Source organism: Sitophilus oryzae, unplaced genomic scaffold (assembly GCF_002938485.1).
Source record: "Sitophilus oryzae breed Bouriz unplaced genomic scaffold, Soryzae_2.0 scaffold_1172_pilon_pilon, whole genome shotgun sequence".
NCBI classification, from domain to species: domain Eukaryota; kingdom Metazoa; phylum Arthropoda; class Insecta; order Coleoptera; family Curculionidae; genus Sitophilus; species Sitophilus oryzae.
In genome coordinates this window covers 131,581-152,348 of record NW_022145807.1, presented here as the reverse complement: position 1 = coordinate 152,348, position 20,768 = coordinate 131,581, and the positions used below count along the sequence as shown (strand labels likewise).

At 31.9% G+C, this 20,768-nt stretch overlaps 1 protein-coding gene across 2 annotated transcripts in view; it reads right to left on the bottom strand.

Moving 5' to 3' along the window:
• Window positions 1-19,786, bottom strand: part of LOC115889110 (fatty acyl-CoA reductase 1-like) — a 58,127-nt gene extending 38,341 nt beyond the window's left edge. Inside the window, exons 1-7 of one of the 2 annotated variants that reach the window (XM_030909059.1) lie at window positions 19,717-19,786; window positions 17,988-18,148; window positions 14,073-14,157; window positions 13,796-14,007; window positions 11,180-11,393; window positions 5,350-5,542; window positions 3,839-4,081 (exon numbers count right to left, since the gene is read on the bottom strand). In XM_030909059.1, coding sequence (XP_030764919.1) covers window positions 3,839-4,081; window positions 5,350-5,542; window positions 11,180-11,393; window positions 13,796-14,007; window positions 14,073-14,157; window positions 17,988-18,148; window positions 19,717-19,753 — 1,145 coding nt within the window. In that variant the 5' untranslated portion in view covers window positions 19,754-19,786. The remainder of the gene's footprint in view (window positions 1-3,838; window positions 4,082-5,349; window positions 5,543-11,179; window positions 11,394-13,795; window positions 14,008-14,072; window positions 14,158-17,987; window positions 18,149-19,716) is intronic. The other variant, XM_030909051.1, reaches the window with a different exon arrangement.
• Window positions 19,787-20,768: the final 982 nt, after the last annotated feature.

Genomic DNA, 20,768 nt, shown 5'->3' with positions numbered 1-20,768 from the left:
ACCTATTTATTTTTAAATTCGTTGCTTTCACTTTAGTATTTAAATAAACACACATATACAAATGCATACATGCAAGATGGCTCCGTTTTCCGGAAAAGCTTTGTATCAGGATTCCTATTTGAGATTTTCACTCCAAACCTTTTACGAAATATATGTTTAATGGTAGTTCACATTTCAAAAATATTTTTATAGATATACAGGATGAGTCAAATATATATCATTTATTTATTTGAGTTTAGTGAATTTGCTATAAAATTCTGGTTCTAAAAATACCTTAATACCATAGAGTATATTAAATGGTCTTTGAATTATGACCACGTCCATGAGGACGTCAATATAGACGTCCAGGAACCTTCGTATGAGAACTTCTAATCGAGACGATCGACTTATTGTAAGTTTATCGCTAAGAAACCGCTGTTTGCCAGCTTTTCAAATTGATATGAATTGCACTTAGGAACCGTACATATTAACTAATGGACTACAAGAAGAAGATTAAACGAAGCAAATTTTATGTCAAGAAGGCCTGCTTCGGGACCAGAACTTACTATTTAGATGTGTTGACTAGGCCCAAAAGCAAAGGCATGGTCTTAATGTAAAAATTACGAAAAATGTTAGTGCTTTCTTTAAAACCGAATATTTCCAACAAAAATAAAGCTAATGAGATAAACCAAAAACAAACCATCGAGAAAGGATGTATCTAGATAGATGATAAAATAATTTTTAAATTTCTTGCTGTTTTAACATATTTCACAGGGTGTTTCAAACTTTCATAAAAAATATCAACATTTTGTTTTCCCTCGTATAATTAACAGATGGAGAGTTGCATTTTTAATATAGAAAAAGATACTAAGAAGTCAAATAATTTGGCAACACACTGCTTAAAAAATCATCAAAATCGGCCCATTAAAACAAAATATATTAACCTCTAAAACACATCAAAGTTTTAAGGTGCCCATTTTTCGTGCCGGTGAATGTATTTCAAAAACTAAACATTTTAGTCATATTCTTTTCTAATAAAACAAACCTTTATTTTTTTACAACCATTACAAAAAACATATCTTTAATGTGTAACTTTTTTTGGGGACACCCTGTAGAACTCTACATAATTTTAGAAAATACTTTAAATTGACTTACATAAGCTCAGAAATATTCACTTCAATACAAACTTTTGTTCTCCTTGCAAAAACCGCGACGCATACGACGCGCCACCCTGTATAATTCGATTTCAATCAAAATTTCAATGATTAGAATATAAGCAAAATAGGTGCATAATATGCATTAGATTTATTTATTTCAATAAATTTACTTAGAAAAAGAATTAAAAAAATCAAAATATTAAGAAGGAACTAATTAAGAATTTACTAAAATTACTAAAATAAAAAATTAAAAGCAACGAAAAAAAATGGGTAAACATTTTAGTATTTTATCTATAAAACACAATATAGAATGTTTCACATTAATACATTGACAGTAATTAAATTCGGAGGTCTAAAAGTCTCTGGGCACTCCACTACTTGCCATATTGAAAAATCACTTCAAAAAAAAATGATAATTGAAAAAATTGCGTATTGTTATTGGCAAGTTCATTTCGCTCTTAAAAATTAACCAAGGCATGTTTTGACATAATCCAAAAAATAAAATGCTCAGGGAAATTATTGCACAGGGTGTTTTAAAGTTAACGTAAAAAAACAAATCCTCGTTTAACCCTGCATAATATGCCAAATACTAAAGTTTATAAAAAACTGAGTTTACAAATTAAAGTTGATATAATTATATACAGCTTGCTAAAAAATTCATGAAAATGGAGTTAAAAATAACAAAAATATAATACTTTAAATTTGACCAAAAATTTCTCCGTTGCGTTTGCATCTGAGTGTAGTTAGTAATCTTAAAACACTGTTACTTCCCTCAAATTTTACGTAAAAAGAACGTTATTTTAAATCACACTGGGAGAAAAATATATTTGCTTCTAGATGAGGATGAGGAAAGTAAACAAGATAGTTATTCGGCACCTTTTTCGTCCTGCCGGATGGGGGATTGGAGTGCACTTTGATGCAGTGCATTTCCTAACTGGTAGAAGTAAAGTAAAGTTAACGTTTCCTTTTTGCTGCCAGGGCTAATCTGGACGGGGCCTAGTTTGTTTACGCGGAATTCGAACCGCGGTCCTCGGCCATATCATGGTGGGTGGCCTACCGACTTAGGAAGTGTCTAAATTAACTCTTACTCACGTAGTGATTCCCACGAGAGTCTTGTTTTCTACTAATAGATAATCTCGAGTGCAAAATATTTGAATGGGACAGAAAAACAAATCGAACCCCTGTTGAAGAGCAGCTTATTGTTGGTTTTCAGGCTGCGAGAGACAAAATAATAAAGCATTATCGTAAAACGAACTGGATTTATGCTGCAGTTTTAATTCTCGATCCACATCATAAGTTAGAAACGTATGATATGACAAAATGAGTCCAAGAATTAAAAGATAATTCGATTCAGAAATTTCAAGATATTTGTAAAGTCTATTTTCATCAATTAGAGGGATAACGTTCGACAGAAACAGCGGTGGCGCAACAAGGACGAGAAAATCCTGGACCTGAAAAGTCGGACTTTTTAATTGATTTTGATGCCTTGTACGCAGTAAAACCTACCCCTGCCGAAGGCGAATGGACGCAGGAGCTTCAAAAATACTATTCAATTCCCCGGTGTAATAAAGACACAGATATATTACAATGGTGGAGAACTCATAGTTCTGAACTTCCCATTTTAAGTTTGATGGCACGAGATTCTTGAGTATAACAGCTACCTCAGTCCCGGCTGAAAGTTATTCTCTCGTGCTGCGCCAACCATTAGAAAACACAGAAATCGCCTTAATAATGAATCTGCACGATGTTTGTTATGCCTAAATGACTGGGCGAAAAACAAAAACATTTGCGACCGAGAAGGTTGTTAGTACCTATATTATTGTTTTTACTTGTTTTCAAAATTAATGTTAAGTTTTTGGTTTTTTGTGTTTACGTATTACTATGAAATATATGATTTATTTTTCAACATTTGTAATTTTTTCATCTTACTTTTATATTATAGCAACTATAGCTCATACAAAGCAAATTTGGGAACACGTGATTTGAGATCGATCTTTTTTTACACAAATCCCCACCCTGAATGTTTAAATGCTAGTTGTAGCTTAATAAATATGGACTAATTAATAAAAAATAAACAAGAAAAATTACAAAAATGTTACGGTTTCTTTACAAATGTCACGTGATCCCAAGGTTGTTTTGTATAAACTATAAATACATATCCTGTACTGGATTGGAACAAGGATTATGCATGACGAAATTTCGATTCTTTCACGAGACTCGAGACGAGACGAGACTGGAGGCTCCGAGACGAGACTCGACACGAGACTTCTTATTTTATCGGCGAGACGAGACAAGACTTTATGAAAGTCTCGTCTCCTTGGTCTCGTGGGAATCCCTATACTCAAGAGATATCCGATCTCATCCGGCCTCGAACCGGCGTGAATGAGCAGTGTGTATCAATAGATTTTACATTTTTCCCTTGGACAACAGCATGATATAGAGTTTCGAACCGGTCACCCGTCCGTCTACCAGTATTGCCTTACGTCGCTTAACTTCGGTGTTCTAATGGGAACCGGTGTTTCAACGTAGCTAGGCCGTTGCCTGCTAACTGGTAGAGATGAGCAATTGGGGTCACATTGGAGGCATTGTAAATGTGCTGACGGTAACGCTAGCTACATCACGGACAGGTTTTGTGCCATGAAATCGCCCATAAGTTTGCGCATCTTCTTATTTCTTCCTGGTTATGATTAAATAATACTCACATTGGTTTGCGTCGAAAGATTCTTAGAAGCAAATCGATACATATTGCCGGTATGAAATGAAACAAAACTGCGTTGATATAATAATACAACCAACTTTGTGTAATGGTTGTATGTGGGTACCAAATTTGCACGTCTAGGGGATATTTGTGCACTACTCGTACACCGATTTCCTGAAATAATTTCGTAGAATATTTCAAAAATCCGAAGGCGCTCGGTTGTATCACTTCAACAGCTGCCGATGGCCTAGAAATTACTACAAATGTTTAAACAGTATTTACCAGATGTTCGGAACAGAAAATAATGGTAGACAAGGTGAACCTTTAGGGGAACCATTTATTTCTCAGATTTTAACAGGATCATGATATAATCGGTTTCTCATCTGAATTTCAATAATGAAAATTATTCTAAAATTTTGCATTTGATAGAAAGTAGTGATGAACAAATGCAAAACCAAGACTTGCTTGGTCTTGCATTTTTTTGGTAGGACATACATTTATACGAATTTTTTTACTTATTTTTATCTGGAGAATATGCTGCCAAAGTTCCCGGAATAACAGTTCAGACCACCCTGTATGCAGGTCGGCATTTAACTTTTTTCGTTTAGACTAGTGTAATTCGCTTATTTTTTATCGGTACATTTTCTGATGTTTTACTGACCTATATTTTGAACCTAGGGCTGTATTCCGTTGCAAAACCAGGCGAACCAGACCGGTAAATTACGATAAAGAGCGGTTCCTGAAAAACATCGGTTTGATACGGAACGGTTTGGTAAAATACTGGAAACGTCAAATGTTGACGTTTTCTAAATATCATTACCTCTATTATAAAATTTATCTTTTATGCATTTTTAATGTACCTATTCTTTGCTTTTACGTTTGCTTCTTCTTTTCAATGGAGTTTAATATTGAAAAGTTCTTTATTAGTAAACTGTTAAACTTGTTAGACAGCTCAATTGAAGATTTGTAGGTCCAATATTAAAACAGATCAATAATAAATAAACAAATCTAATTAATATTTATATTCTTATAGCGTACAAAACATTCATGATTACTTGTTGGCTTGTTTTTCATGTTTTCTTTAAATGTTCCTGACTTTAAGAAACAATTAATGGCTGCATGATAAGTTTAAATGGTCCTAAAAATTCATTCTATTTAGTTAATGAAATTTATTTACCTTCACTGCCTACCTCCATTGCTTTTGGATGTAAATACAAAATATTATTACAAATTTTAGAAATTAAATGAGAATTTCACTCGAACTTCCAATATTTGCTTGATTTCTATCACATAAATGACATTGATTGACAAACAAAACAGTTAGTTTTGTGACAGTTATAACCAAATTTTTCAGAAACCGTGTTCCGTAATAAGACAACTTTCAGGAAACCGATTGAAACGGAACATAAAACCATAACCAAGGTAAGCAACGGAATACACCATAGTTTCAAGTTGATTCTATTACGTTCAAGCAAAGATTTCCTTGTCGCCCGATAATTGGTGCAAATGTCATACTTAGCTTGTGCAGTTTTCCAAGCAGATAATATTAATGCTTTAACTACTGTATCTACTGGCACATAATCAGGGGCTGCGTCAATATCGGCTAGTAGTACTCTAAGTACGCCAGAACTAAATCCGAAAGACATACCTATTGGACCATTAAAATTATCTGTCCAGCCTGGCATCGGCTCGCTAATCGTACTACACACTAAAAATATAAAAAATACTGTTTTATAGTTAACAATCGAATCTTAAGAGCACATTCTAACAGTGCCTCCCATGCGAAGCTTAAGGAACGAAAGAAACATCCCCCTTTAGAACTTTTTCTTTAATGGCCATCAATGGCCATATTGGCAGTAAAAGACCAACCGCCCGAACAAACACTAGAGGCGCCACCGGTCATCAAATGGTGTAAAAATTGCGAAAATTTAATAATAATAATAATAATAATAATAATCGTCTTTATTGAAGAAAAAAAGATGTGTAACATTACATATATTATTACACATCATGCAACAAGGGTGGCGAAATTTAACAAAGTTATTCTTACACGAACTTCACCCATAGCCAGTTATATTGTCAAAAATACGTTTAAAAGACAAAGACAAAAAATATGTTCTATAAACTAACAAATTAAAAAATATACATAGCTAATTCTTATACACATGGCATAATAAATAATTTAAAAATAAACAAAAATACAAAACCATTATCATTCCTATGAAGATAAAAGAAACATTTTATATTTTTTAAAAAAAAAAAAAAAATTATTACTGTTTAAAAAAAATCATTATCAAGGGAATTGTAACTAGTGACGGCCATATAGGTAAAACTTTGAAAAAATATGGATCAGGTTGAGGCATGGTCATTAATTGTAGCCCCATTACAATTATGCATGACATTACGAGGAATAAGTTTTTCACTCAGATATATAGTGGTGGATGTACTCAGCACTTTAAACAGAAACATGACAAAATGCAGCCTGACAGTGTTTGAAATCTTAAGCCAATTTTAATTCATTAATACTGAGTAGATATGATCAAAATTTCCTCAGACCAAAATGAAGGGACAGCAAACGTTTTGTATTAATATTACCTGTAATCTGTTTTTAGAAACCAGATCCAAACATGGATAAAAAACAATATTAGCATAGTTGAAAACAGACAGTACCAGGGATTCACACAGTTTTTTCGCATCTTAAAGTTTAAAATGTATCTATTGGAATATAATATTTTGACTCTCGTGTAAGTTGTTTGCAAAAGTTTCTTTATATGTTCTTTAAACCTAAGATGCGTGTCAATATATAGTCCCAAGTTCCTAGCGGAAGCTGAGTAGCGTAGATTTTCATTAGCTAATCTTAGTGTTATGTTTGCCATTGTAAGTTGCTCTTTTCTCTGAACAAAAACAAAGAACTTCAGTTTTATTATACTTATTTTCAATTGTGTCTTGTAGAATATTTTAAAATAGACTCAAATCTAGGTTCAATAGAAGAGAAGCCGTATCAGAATTTACTGGATCAAAATAATGGAGAAGCTGCGTGTCATCGGCGTATGATTGTACGTGGGAATTAGAGACACTATCAAAAATGTCGAAGGTATATATCAGAAATAGTGAAGTGGTCCTAGAAATGGAGCCCTGGACACCTTGATATTATTCTGCTGGCGGATGAGACAAACCAATTCATTTAACTTACTTCAGTGTTCATCAGCAAGATACCTCTCCAAGGAAAGTCGAGACAGCCTGTCAAAACCCAAATAATGTAACTTAGTACCACAGAGATCATGGTCCAATACGTCGAACGCCTTGGAGTAATCCAAAGAAACGGACAGAACAGCCATACCCCTATCAAGAGCCCTGAAAATGTTATCTGTCAAGTTCAACATGGCTGTAGTTGTACTATGCATTTCACGAAATCCTGATTGATGAACTGGATAAAGTTTATTTCTTAAAAGAAAGTTGTTAATCTGAGCATACACTGCTAATAAAGTTTCTTGTATGCAACACACTGTATTTTATTTATAAAATTAAACGAAAATAATAATAAATTTGAATAAACAATATTTAGCGATATAATTCCGGAAAAAGCCGAACCGACCGTTGCAAGAATAGCGCCAAATAGTGTTTACATTGTCCTTATGGGCACTTTCCAATCTAAACTTGTTTCATTTATCTATGGTTATTGTCAGAAATAGTTAAAATCATGTTAAAATATCAAAATTTACAAGTTATTATTATATATTTTGTATTATTTCAAAAATAAAAACATAATGGTACCGCGTAATGTTGATATGCAGGTCCAAAACAAAAAGTGCCGTTATATTTTTCAGTTTTCGTTGTCATACGCGGAAGTTTCAGTGATTTTAGCGTTGTCGGATATTTTTATCTGTGAAATAGAAATAATTGCGTTTGGATTGCAAAACTAAAAGTGGAAGTTTTATTGCAATGTAAGTAATTGTAATTATTGCAATGTAATTGCCCGTTCGTCCATTTTATATTTTACTTTTTTCATACCTACGACAAATATACATATATTGAAATTTTATAATTCGTTTTATTTAAAAAATGTTAGAAAACAAGTTTGTAATCCTGTAATTGACATAATTGTTATGTAATATATTCTATATAAATGTAATATATTACTTAACAATTAAAAAAAAGTAAATTTAAAAAATATATACAGGCATTAATTGAAAATTTTAGTGTGCGAACAAACACGAGAGGCGCTTTATTATTTACTTTCATTTCTTAACATAATAGACGAAGTTCTAAAGGGGGATGTTTTGTGCGACAGGGGGAGCATATCTAGGTTAATTTAGAGCATTTTTTAAAGTTCTACAGGGTATTTCAAAAGTTACACATCAACGTTGTGTTTTTTGTAATGGAACACCCTCTATATTAAGTGGTTTTTGGATTTTTGAAAATAAATAAAGGTGAGTTTCATTAGAGAAGCATATGGCTAAAATGTAATAATCTAAGATCTGACTCCAGGATTATTATACTCATCATATTTTTAATCAAAACCTAATTTTTACGTATATTTATGAATAGGGGAATACACTTTTAAAAAATATATTAAAACAATCAGTTATTATTATTATTAATTAAACCTTACTATGCCAATTGAGACTGAACTTTTATTAAAATGTCATAAATAAGACCATCATACCCACAAAACATCCCCCTTTAGAACTTTTTCTTTAATGGCCATAAGCAGGAGTAAAAGCCCAACCGCCCGAACAAACACTAGCGGCACTACCGGTCATCAAATGGTGTCAAAATTGCAAAAATTTAATCATCAAATTTTGACACAAGGGGTCGCGCTTAACTTTTTCAATTTTAATTCAATATTCATTGTTTTCAAAATATATTATTAGACTTTGTTGTATTTTGTGAATGTATAAATGTTTTCTTAGCATAAAGTTGCATTATAGTAATTTAAATTATATTACATACATATTTAAGATTCAAATATTATGACATATGTCATCAGTTGCCGTCTAAAATGTCATCTTGATAACAAAAAGTTAGTTATTGTGAAAAGCAGTTAAAATCATGTTAAAATATTAAAATTTACAAGTTATAATTAGATATTTTATATTATTTCAACAACAAACACATAATAGTACAGCTTAATGTTGATATGCAAGTCCAAAACAAAAAGTGCCGTTATATTTTTCAGTTTTCGTTGTCAGCCGTGGAAGTTTCAGTGATTATAGTCAGGGGCGGGAAAGTAAAATAGCAAAAGCGGCTCCACCGTTTCCATGGAAATTTCAAATAAAATAGTTCCAGCCTCAGGCGCTAGGTGGTAGTGCAATTAATTGTTAGGTTAAGAAGTTGCTACTAGTTATTGTCAGATGTCGTTAAATCAGAATTTTTTTGTAGTTTCCATAGTTTCCAACGGCCATTGTCATACTATTGTCAAATTCTCAAAAAATATTGTCGTTGTCATAGCGCCAATCATAATATTATCAAATGATTATCAAAACGTTTTTCAAACTATAATTTGTTATATGTGTTTTAATTAGACAATTCCTTTTGTTTGTGGCCCTAAAAATATAATGGAAGTCTTTTATTTTTGCCATCATTTAAGTACCTATTTATATTTACTCCATTTACAAAACTTTGGGCGTATTACGTTGGTCTTGTTTTATTATAATAAATGATGTTTAAATATTTGACTTATAAATAAAAACTTTAAATAATAAATAATATTTCACATGTTTGGCTTTAATTTTATTTAATAATTGTATAAATTATACTGTTAAATCTTATTTTTTACACAATACAATGATACTTGTCATTAGTATTATTGTTGAATTTGTGTAAAAAATAAAATTTAATAATCAAATTTAATTATTTTACAGTAAAATTCAATAAATACGCTCATTTAAAAAGCCCGCGCTTCGATCCATTTAAAACAAGCCCTACTCAATAGATGGCGCCACTTCTGTAGGACCATTTTTCAGTATGGCAGAGTCCATTCTTTTTCTAGCTAGGTATATTCTTTGATTATAGTGTTGTCGGATATTTTTATTTGTGAAATAGAAATATTGCGTTTGGATTGCAAAACTGTAAGTGGAAGTTTTATTGCAATGTAAGTAAGCGTTTGTCCATTTTATATTTTACTTTTTTCATACCTACGACAAATATACATATATTGATATTTTATAATTCGTTTTATTTAAAAAATGTTAGAAAACAATGGGGACTTCAGGTTAGTCTAAAGAAGACCGAATACTTAGCTGTCAATTCCAACGCTTGTTTTGAAGTCTTCATTAATGATAACGTCCAGATTCAACAAGTAGACAAATTTAAATACCTGGGTGCTACTATCAACAACGAGGGTTTGGGCAAAGAAGAAATACAAACCCGAATTCAGAGAAAGCAAACAAGTTATTGGATGTCTTAACAGCCTCTGGTGGGACCGAAACTTATCTGCAACAACTAAAAAGAGACTTGGAAGAACATTGGTGTGAGTCAGTTCTTTGCTATGGTTCAGAGCTGTGGACTCTGAGTGCAGACGCGAAGCGCAAAATCCAAGTTGTTGAAATGGACTACCTTAGAAGAAGTGCAGGTATATCTAGGATGGAAAAAAAGACGAACATCGAGGTCAGGCGGATCATGAATGCATCGGAGGAGACAGTACTGGATCGAATCGAAATATCCAGCTTAAAATGGTTTGGACATGTTCTGCGTATGCCGGAGAACAGGTGGCCAAAAAGAGTTTTTCAATGAGCTCTCCAGGGCAGAAGAAAGAGAGGTAGACCTAGAAAATCCTGGAATGGAACGGTTACGGAAGCAATGGAAACTCGTAACCTAGAAGCTGATGACGCTCTAAATCGAGATGTGTGGCGTAGGGTAACGGGAAGGCAGCAATAGGCTGTAGTTGGAAATGAGTATTAAATACTTAAACCAAATCCTGTTTATATATATATATATATATATATATATATATATATATATATATATATATATATATATATATATATATATATATATATATATATATATATATATATATATATATATATATATATATATATATATATATATATATATATATATATATATATATATATATATATATATATATATATATATATATATATAGAAAACAAGCTTGTAATCCTGTTATTGACATAATTGTTATGTAATATATTCCATTTAAATGTAATATATTACTTTAAAATTAAAAAAATGTAAATTTAAAAAATATATTAAAAATATATACAGGCATTAATTGAAATTTTTTGAGTGCGAACAAACACGAGAGGCGCTTTATTATTTATTTTCGTTTCTTAACATGACAGACGAAGGTCTAAAGGGGGATGTTTTGTGATCATACCTATAGTAGGTTTCACAATAACTGTAGGAACTTTAGCTCCCAACAAATCGTTGATACAATGCTCTGCCAAGTGTTTGGTGTAAGTATAAGTATTAGGATAGTTCCCAACAATTTTGTGACTTAAATAGTTTAATATGTTTCTATCGCTTTTTTCGGCAAGGCAGATCATTTCTTTCCAGTCATCTTTTACTGGAAGCAGATCTTCTGGAACTATCTAAAAGAAGTATATCTCAGTAAATAATTTTTAGTGTATACTATTTTCTAACATGAATTATCTATACTTATTTTGTATTTGTAGCCTTGAAGGATAATTTACAATTAGGCTAACTGACAGTACAGTTTAACATACAGGGTGGCCCATCGAAAACGTTCCGCAAGGCGTAACGGCCAGGGTAATTTTTTTTCAGAAAATTCAAAAACACGTCAATTTTGTTTGTGAGGGGGACAATTTTTGCCCCAAAAATGATTGCAAAATCTTCAACCCTCTAAGCGGGGGTGTAATCCCCCAATTTTTTTCAAATGGGAAGGGGGGTCAAGTGGTACCGCAATGGAAAGGGCTTTCTATTCTCTATACTTTCCCGCTTCGTTTTTGAAAATCAGTCGAGTCATTGAGAAAATATGAAGGATTGAAATTTGAAAAGTTTAAACATTTATCAGAGTAAATGATAAGGATAAATTCCTTCGACCAATTTGCTGTTTTTTCTTATTATTTCTAGATGTTTACGCATTTTTTTCACTTGCCACAAGGTTGAACGATCGGGTTAGGTAGAGTGTACTTTCTTTTTGAACGGTGTAGTTAATCGGCACAACTGTCGGTACTGGGCTGAGGACAATCCCAGGGTTTTTCAGGAGGTGCACACACAAAACCCTCAGAAATTGAACGTGTGGGCTGGTATTTTTAGAAATTCTATTGTGGGTCCTTTTTTTCTTCCTGGAAATCTAACAGGTGATATGTACTTGGATTTACTGGAAAATACCATCGACCCAGCCCTAACTGACATCATAGAGAACAATCCTAATACATTGAAGCGAAACTAATATTTCAACAAGACAGTGCACCTCCACATTACTCTCAAAATGTGCGTAATTATTTAATCAATAACTTTCCCGGTCGGTGGATAGGACGAAGGGGTGCAATTGAGTAGCCTCCCCGGTCACCCGACTTGTCTCCTTTAGACTTTTTTCTATGGGGACACATAAAAAGTAAAGTGTATAGCACTCCACCCGCCTATGTATGGAGGTTGACGGGCAACATTTTCAGCATATGCTTCATTAATAAGGTAAGTTTTTTTTAATTAATTCAATTTATGCGTTTTTTTGCGAAAAGTACTTTTCAAATTTCAATCCTGCATATTTTCAAAATGAATGATTTTTAAAAACGAAGCGGGGAAATATAGAGAATAGAAAGCCCTTTTCATTGCGACGCCACTTGACCCCCCTTCCCATTTGAAAAAAGTTGGGCGATGACACCCCCGCTTAGAGGGTTGAAGATTTTGCAATAATTTTTGGGGCAAAAGTTATCCCCCTCACAAACAAAATTGACGTGTTTTTGGATTTTTTGAAAAAAAGATACCCTGGCCGTTATGCCTTGCGGAACGTTTTCGATGGGCCACCCTGTATATATTTATATTACTGTTCAGTATAATCCACAGCTTTTACGAGCTTAATATCTTGTGTTTTATATAGATAATTTGTGACCTTTGAATAAAAAGATTAAGGAAGGAGCAAGGAGCATTAAAAATCTTACATCGACCGCAAGGCACTTTAAAATTGCCGACTTAGGCTCCGCGCGCACTGCATCGGATCGGACCGACCAGCAAAAGCGACTGCGACCATCGTACATATAGACGGCGCCGGCGTCCACTAAAACATTTCGGCCTGTAGAGGCCAGATTCCTACCTCTACCTATCTACGATAGTCGAGTCATCGCCTTCGCCGTTTCTCGCCGGCCCGATCCGATGCAGTGCGCGCGGAGCTTTAAGAGTCCATTTCATTAGTCCGAAAAAGTAGCAAAATAAGAGTTCGGCATTTAGCGTTTTATGTAAAACTGGCTAAGCATTTTTACACAAATGAAGAAGGAAATTAAAGATAAAGGATTATACTATATCCGTATTGTAGCACATTTTTAGACAACTTCTTTATCTTTAAGATTCTGATGGTCAAACATCATCAAAATATTCCTTATATTTGGTCTAAATTTTCTCGAAAATAAAGACATAATTCAAAATTGACGACACTAAAACTCACAGTACTCTAGACAAGGAAAGAGAGTCTCTCTTTCCTTCTCTAAGGACAAAATACTCGGAAGCTGAACCGCGCAACCGCGGTTTACGTCAAACTCAGCTAGTGATGGGAATAATCGAATTATTTTCACCATCGAATAATTAGTAATAATTCATATTTTCACAATCGAATTAATAATTCGAATTATTTAGTAGTATTATAAATTTAACCTAAAAATAAATTCGTCCCAGCTAGTGCTCGTCTAGGGGCTATTTTAAACAAATCTGAACCATTGCCATACCTATATTCTATCACTGAACGAATGCATGGATAACACTATACTCCTTTTTTAATCTTTTTATTCAAAGTTTGTGACTATAAGTATAACCTTACTTTTCTTTCAGTTACACTAGAATAAGCTGTTGAGACATGGACAAACACATCCAATTTATCCATGTTTAGTGCCATCACTGCCAAATCTCGCGAACTTCTTAAATTTACTTGTATTGCATCTCTCAAATAATCATCAAATCTAACCGATGCAGCAGCATGAAATATGATGTTTATATTTTCAATTAACATTTTCATATCACTGCTGGATAAGCCTGTAAGTCAAAATCAGTAACAACAAATAATATATTCATAGTAAATTTGTATAGATTTAAATCACCTAGATTTTCTTCATAGGCATCGCCATTAATGAATGTGACTTTATTGAATGACTCAGGTTTGGTATCTCTCAACACATCAAATATCTGGAACCATTAAGTAAAGCAAAAGTTCAGATGGTGCGTCAAGGCCGTAATGTGTCACGGCCTTGAATTTTTACTTCCATCGCTTGTAAATAAGTTTCACTTCAAAAAGAAAATTTACAAAAGAAGCATATAATTTTAACTACCAAAGCAAAAGAAATATATTTAAATGTGTATAAAAAATTATTAAGGTCCTTTATATAAAATAAATTAAATCGAAAGTGCTAAAAAAGTATCTATGGTATCAGGAGCGGATCCAGGATTCTGGAAAAGGGGGGCTAGACTCAAAACTTTAGTCAAAGTACCGGGTGTCCTACTAAGAATAGCTCTCGGCTGTATCTCGAAAAGTATTAGCCGTAGGGCTTACGGAGAAAAATATTTATAACTAAAGAGGCTATGAGAAATTGCTGGAAATTATTTTCAAGTTTGTAAAACGGCCGCTATGTGGCGCAACTGCTATGGAAAATAAGAAAATAGATTTTTTACAGAATTTTGCCTAGATAATAGGTACTATAAATAATAGCTTCAAAATTTTCTGTAAATTTTGGATTTTTTTTTGTAAGAACCACTTTCCCCTATCTGTTAAAATAAAGTGGTGGGGGAAGGTTAGATCTATCTTTATTTAAATGTTAATAACTCCGGACTGGATGATCAGAATCCAACAAGGGAGGGCTTGTTTAAAAGAGCGTTTCTTACTCTATATTGTACCATAAAAATAATAATAATAAGTTTACGAACGTAGAGGCTAGGGGGCGTTTTCTTACAATTTAACAAACAGCGCGTTTTTTTTCAAAAAAATTAAATACGATACTATGTGTTATTTTAGCGGATAGTAAAGAGTAGTAAAAGATTAAAAAGTAAGTAAAAGAGTTATTTTCCTGATATCCTGATCCTAAAAGGATTAAAAAGAGTAGTAAAAGTTTTAAATGCTTTTTCAAAATGCCTTTATTATTTGAAGTAGTTGAAGTTGTTGGCATTTTGAAAAAGCAGCCAAAAGATATAAAACGCTGCTAAGACTATCAAAATGTTGATCTAATAACAATTTGACGTTTATACTATTACGTCAAAAGCAACTTTTTTCCAAAGCCTACCATGACTTCACTGAATCATCGTTTCTTGTTCACTATTATTAATATCTTAATTATTAGATATTAATACATCTGATATTATGATATTCTGGTATATCGTCGATTTTAAAATAAACTTTAAAATAAACTAACTGTTTCTATCTTATTTTTAGGTAAGAATGGGCATAATCAAGAGGGCTACTGATACCGTGTTGTAAAAATAAGGTAATTAAGGACTTATTTTTTGGTATATATTATAATTTTGCTAATATCTTCGGTTTGAAAGAAGATATCAAGATGCGGTTTTCGCTGACTTTTTAAGCTTTTATTACTCTTTACTATCAGCTAAAATTACATATACTACTGCGTTTAACTTTTTTGAAAAAACGCGCAATGTTCGTTATATTGTAAGGCAACGCCTCCTAGCGTCTACATTCAAAAGCTTATTATTATTGTTTATATGCTACAATATATAGTAAGAAACGCTCTTTTAAACGAGCCCTCGCTTGTTGGATTCCGATCATCCAGTCCAGAGTTATTAATATTCAAATAAAAACAGATCTAACCTTCCCCCACCACTTTATTTTGGTAGATAGAGGAAAATGGCTTTAACAAAAAATATTCAAAATTTACTGAAGATTATGAAGCTGTTACTTATGGTACACCTTATCTAGGCAAAATTGTGTAAAAACTCCATTTTCTTATTTCTTGTTGCAGTTGCGCCCCCTAGCGGTCGTTCTACAAACTTGAAAATAATTTTCAGCAGTTTCCTATAGCCTCTTTAGTTATATTTTTTTCCGCAGCCGCTCCGGCTAATACTTTCCGAGATACAGCCGAGAGCTATTCTTAGTGGGACACCCTGTAGATAATCCAGAGTTCGTTTGTGACAGAATAAATTAATAATATCGTATTACTTGATCGAACCCAAGGGGGCGGGGGGCTTGAGCCCAGAAGCCTCCCTCGTGGATCCGCCACTATATGCTGTAAGAGGTTTCTTACAGTCCACGATATCTATGGTACTGTTACAGTAATAAGGCACCTACCATATAAGTATGATAGGTTATAACGCCCATAAATATTAAAATATTAAAACAAAATTATAAACAGTCTTTCAGCCATTGTATTAGTTTGTCCCACGCACTAGGAAAAATTTTAACAGATCACAACATCCAAAAAATGACAGAAAATACAGGGTTGTTCACCACATACGACACGGAATATTGTAGCTAAATGATGAGATTTTTACAAATTGTAAGTTTTGGGTTTGTTGAAGGCCTATTAGAGCTACAATTTAAAAATAATTTTACATGATACAGAGTGTCCCACATAAGTAAAAAATATTATAGTTGTATTTTTTTAAATGGAACACCCTGTATATTATTCTATTTTTAGATTCTACCTCTAAAATAAATGTAAATTTGATTAAGGTTTATCACACTTAAACCTTACCGCTTTTGAAATATTTTCAATTTTGTGAAATTGCACATTTTAATACTAAATATTTACTGAAGATTATTTATTGATCTGATATTGTATTGCAATAATAAAAATTGTAATCTTATACAGAGTGTCCAAAAATTTATATTAAATAATTACTAGCTTTAAACGGCAATATCTTGTTTAATTTAAAAGGACCATCTTGTATATTTTAAGAGAATCAGATGCACAACTTAATTGTCTATCAAATTGTATTATACGATTCTTTACCTATCCCTTCAAGTTTTCGTAGAAAATTATTTTTCTTATAATTATTTAGACCTTATTTATCACTATACCCATGGAATATTGACATTTTAGATTATTTTTAAAGATATAACAAATTTTCAAAGAGTACAGAAACTAATATTGTCGATATAGTTCGCTTATTTCATTAAAAAATAAAAAAAAACTGTTTAAATATTTTTTGTTAGAGAGGACCAATTAATATGATCCCAGTATTCAGACCACGTTAATTGACTGTTTACGTTGATTAATAATAATTGCTCCAAATACTAAAGAACTGAATTTTGTATGTGTATTAGACAATGTGATAAAAAGTAACACCTTATAAATTTTATTTAATTTTTTGACAAATGCTTATTTATAACAGAGACGTTCCTTTTCATAACTTATTATTATATTGATTTCTGAGTCAAATCCACATTTATTTAGAATAATTTATTAATTAAAAAATAAATTAAGTATGTAATTAACTAATTTTTGGGCTGAAATAATGGTGGTATATTCAATTGGTATACTCCTTTAGAAATATTTAAATAGTTTTCTTTTTGTAAACAAATGGGCTTGCAATATTATTATTGTTACACCTGCACATTTTGTACATATTATGTTGCTTTAAAAAATCGAAAATGTCAATATTCCGTAGGTATAGTGATAAATGAGGTCTAAATTATAAGAAAAAGCATTTTCTGAAGGGATAGGTAAAAAACGGTATAACACATTTTGATAGACAATTAAAATGTGCATCTGATACTCATAAAATATATAGGGTGTTCCATTTAAATTAAACAAGTTATTGCCGTTTATAGCTAGTCATTATTTAATATAAACTTTTTAACATTTCGAAAATTAATATAGTTATGGAATTCTTAGAATTATATACAGGGTGTTCCATTTAAAAAAAAAGAACTATAATATTTTTGCTTATTTGAGAAACTAGAATTTGGTTGAATTTGGTGAACAACCCTGTAGAATTTACTAGCAAATTAAAATGGCTGAATCCTCTTGTTGGGTAGATTATGTTAGACTTAATAAAATAAACTTTACCGGGTTAGAAAACATGTTCTCGCTCCTCTCCTTTAAAGTTTTTCCTTTTTTGGTCCTTACTAACCCATGAATACGATGAATATCTGGGCAACTGCGCAACAATTTTTCGATGAGAGCTTTCCCAAAGAATCCCGTAGCACCCGTTATGAAGATAGTCTTGCCTAAAAAACAAATTTACTTTCCTATTATTCCAGAACACTTATTAGAAACCAGAACATAATACTGATTAACCTTATACTAATCTGAGGAAGACAATATATTTGCCGAAACGTGGGCTAGTTATTAAACAATGAATCTGAGCTTTATTTTACCCAGATCCAGCAAAAAATCTCTTTTGGGGTCACTAGACCGACGAAATAATATAATACTAACAAATGGTTAATTACTATAGGGTGTTTCAAAAAACATGTGCCATCTCTGGTGGGGAGATTCCTTACGTAAAAATAAGATTTATTTTTCATATCAACATAGGACCGATTCTGCTTTGTTTCGTAGCTACAGGGTGTTAAAGTTTTAATATTTTTTTGAATTATTATAATTTTCTTCCAAGTACTTTTAGCGTTTCGAATAAAATTTTGAAGGCAAAATTTACTATAAATGCGACATATTTTAAAGATAAAAAGTGTCGACATATTCACCAGGGACGTGCAGATGGGTTTTCACTGGAATATTTTCGTAAAAAAAACATGTACGCCACTGACTTTCTTTTTGTTAGCGAAATAGTGTAAGCAGTTTAATGCCGATTTAAAGTTATTTTTTGATATTTTGTCGATTCGGCTTCCTTGATGAGATAAACGCAATTATATTAATTTGCCTTGATCCAAGTCTAATAGCAACCTTTAAGTAATATCATTCACTTGCGAAAGTTTTAAATAAGTACTCATTGATTCCTCATCGAAAAATATGAAAAAAAGTTCCTATAAACTGGGTATGGAAATGCATAGTTTTAGAGTCACGTTTAAGATGTTAAAACTTTTTAAAATTAGGTTTTTTGTAATTATCTTAATTACCATTATTTTTACTTGAAATTGCTGTAGGTTGTACTAATAGTAATAATATTTAATAATAAATTAGGCAAAATATATAATTTATTAATTTTATTTTAATTTTAATTTTATTAATTGTGATTAATAAAATTGCATTTATCTTATCAAGGAGGCCGAGTTCGATAACATATCAAGAGACATATTTTAATTGGCATTAAACGGCCCACACAATTTTGATATCAAAAGAGAAAAAGTCAGTGGCGCACATGTTTTTTTTAAATATATTCCAGTGATAACCTATGTGCACGTCCCTGATGAATTTATCGACACTTTTTTAGCATTAAAATATGTAGCACTTATAGTAACTTTTACTCTCAAAATTTCATTGGAATCGCTAAAAGTACATGGAAGAAAATTATAATAAATCGATAAATGATTAAGATCTTAACACCCTGTAGCTACGAAACAAAGCAGAATCGGACCTATGTTGATATGAAAAATAAATCTTTTTTTTTCTCCCCACGAAAGATGGCACATGTTTTTTGAAACACCCTCTATAAATAGTATTTAACAACTTTAACTACCTTGTATGTCTACAGCTTATTATTCTCGACCAGCTGGTCATATTCTTTTGCTTTTGAATATCGTATCTTAGTTTAGAGCAAGTTAAAATCATGTTAGATTAAAAGATGTTAAAAGATTAAAAATTAATTGAAATTTCATTAAAAATACTTTAAACCAACCTTTGTAAAATTCTCGTACACTCTTGCTGCTTTCCATCTTAACTATAAGCTATAAGACAGTTCAATATATTAACAATTAAATTTAATTCATTTGGGTCTTTTAAATATAAGTACCAAAAAAAACACTAAAAAATTATATTTATAATTTCGTCTACAGCATGTGACCTTTATGCCCCATTCTTACTGAAATATATGTATGTAGCTTGAAGTAATATTAATATTAATTAACAGAAATGCATTTTTACATCGATTTTTGAATATCATTATTAAAATTCTAATATATTCCTTATATTTTTTTGGTTACCTACCATTTTTTTAGTAGCACACACACAGAGACACGAATTTTGATATTTAAGGTAATCACACACATACAGTTTTAGCCACGTCTATAGACGGGACCTTGCTATACCGGGTGCGTCTCCAAAGTGGCTCACCTCTATAACTTTTTTATTTTTTCAGTTAAAAAAACGAGATTTGATATGTTAGTATATGACATAAATTAGGATTGATTGACGCATTCAATTGTTTTCGGTCACTTCCTGTTTCACCGGAAATGACTACAACTTTTGATTTTTAAATGGCAACCTCGGTATTTTTTTACTTTATTGGATAGAAAATGACAGTCTGAATAAAATGACATATCATATGTCAATTTTTGACATTTTCGCATATGGTTAATTTGAATTTGTCAAAACCAAACATGCGGTTCATAACGAAAATTTGACTCGAAATACCAAGTGTGTGGAATCAGATTTTTCGTAAAAAAATGCTTTTTCTAAATATGCTAATGAGTCACCCTCGTTCCATTTGAAATAACTGAGATATAATTATTAAAAATTCGATTTAGGCATCTTTTTAGGCATCACGAAACCAAAAAACATTAGACGATTAAATCTATTTTTCCAGGGCTCCTTGATTAAAAATTATCGTTTTTAACATAGCCAGCGCACTCTAGATTGCCATTTTAAATTCAATTTTATATTAAGCGAGACTGTCAAAAGTAGACATGTTATATGTCATTCTATTCAGAATGTCATGTTCTATCGAATATA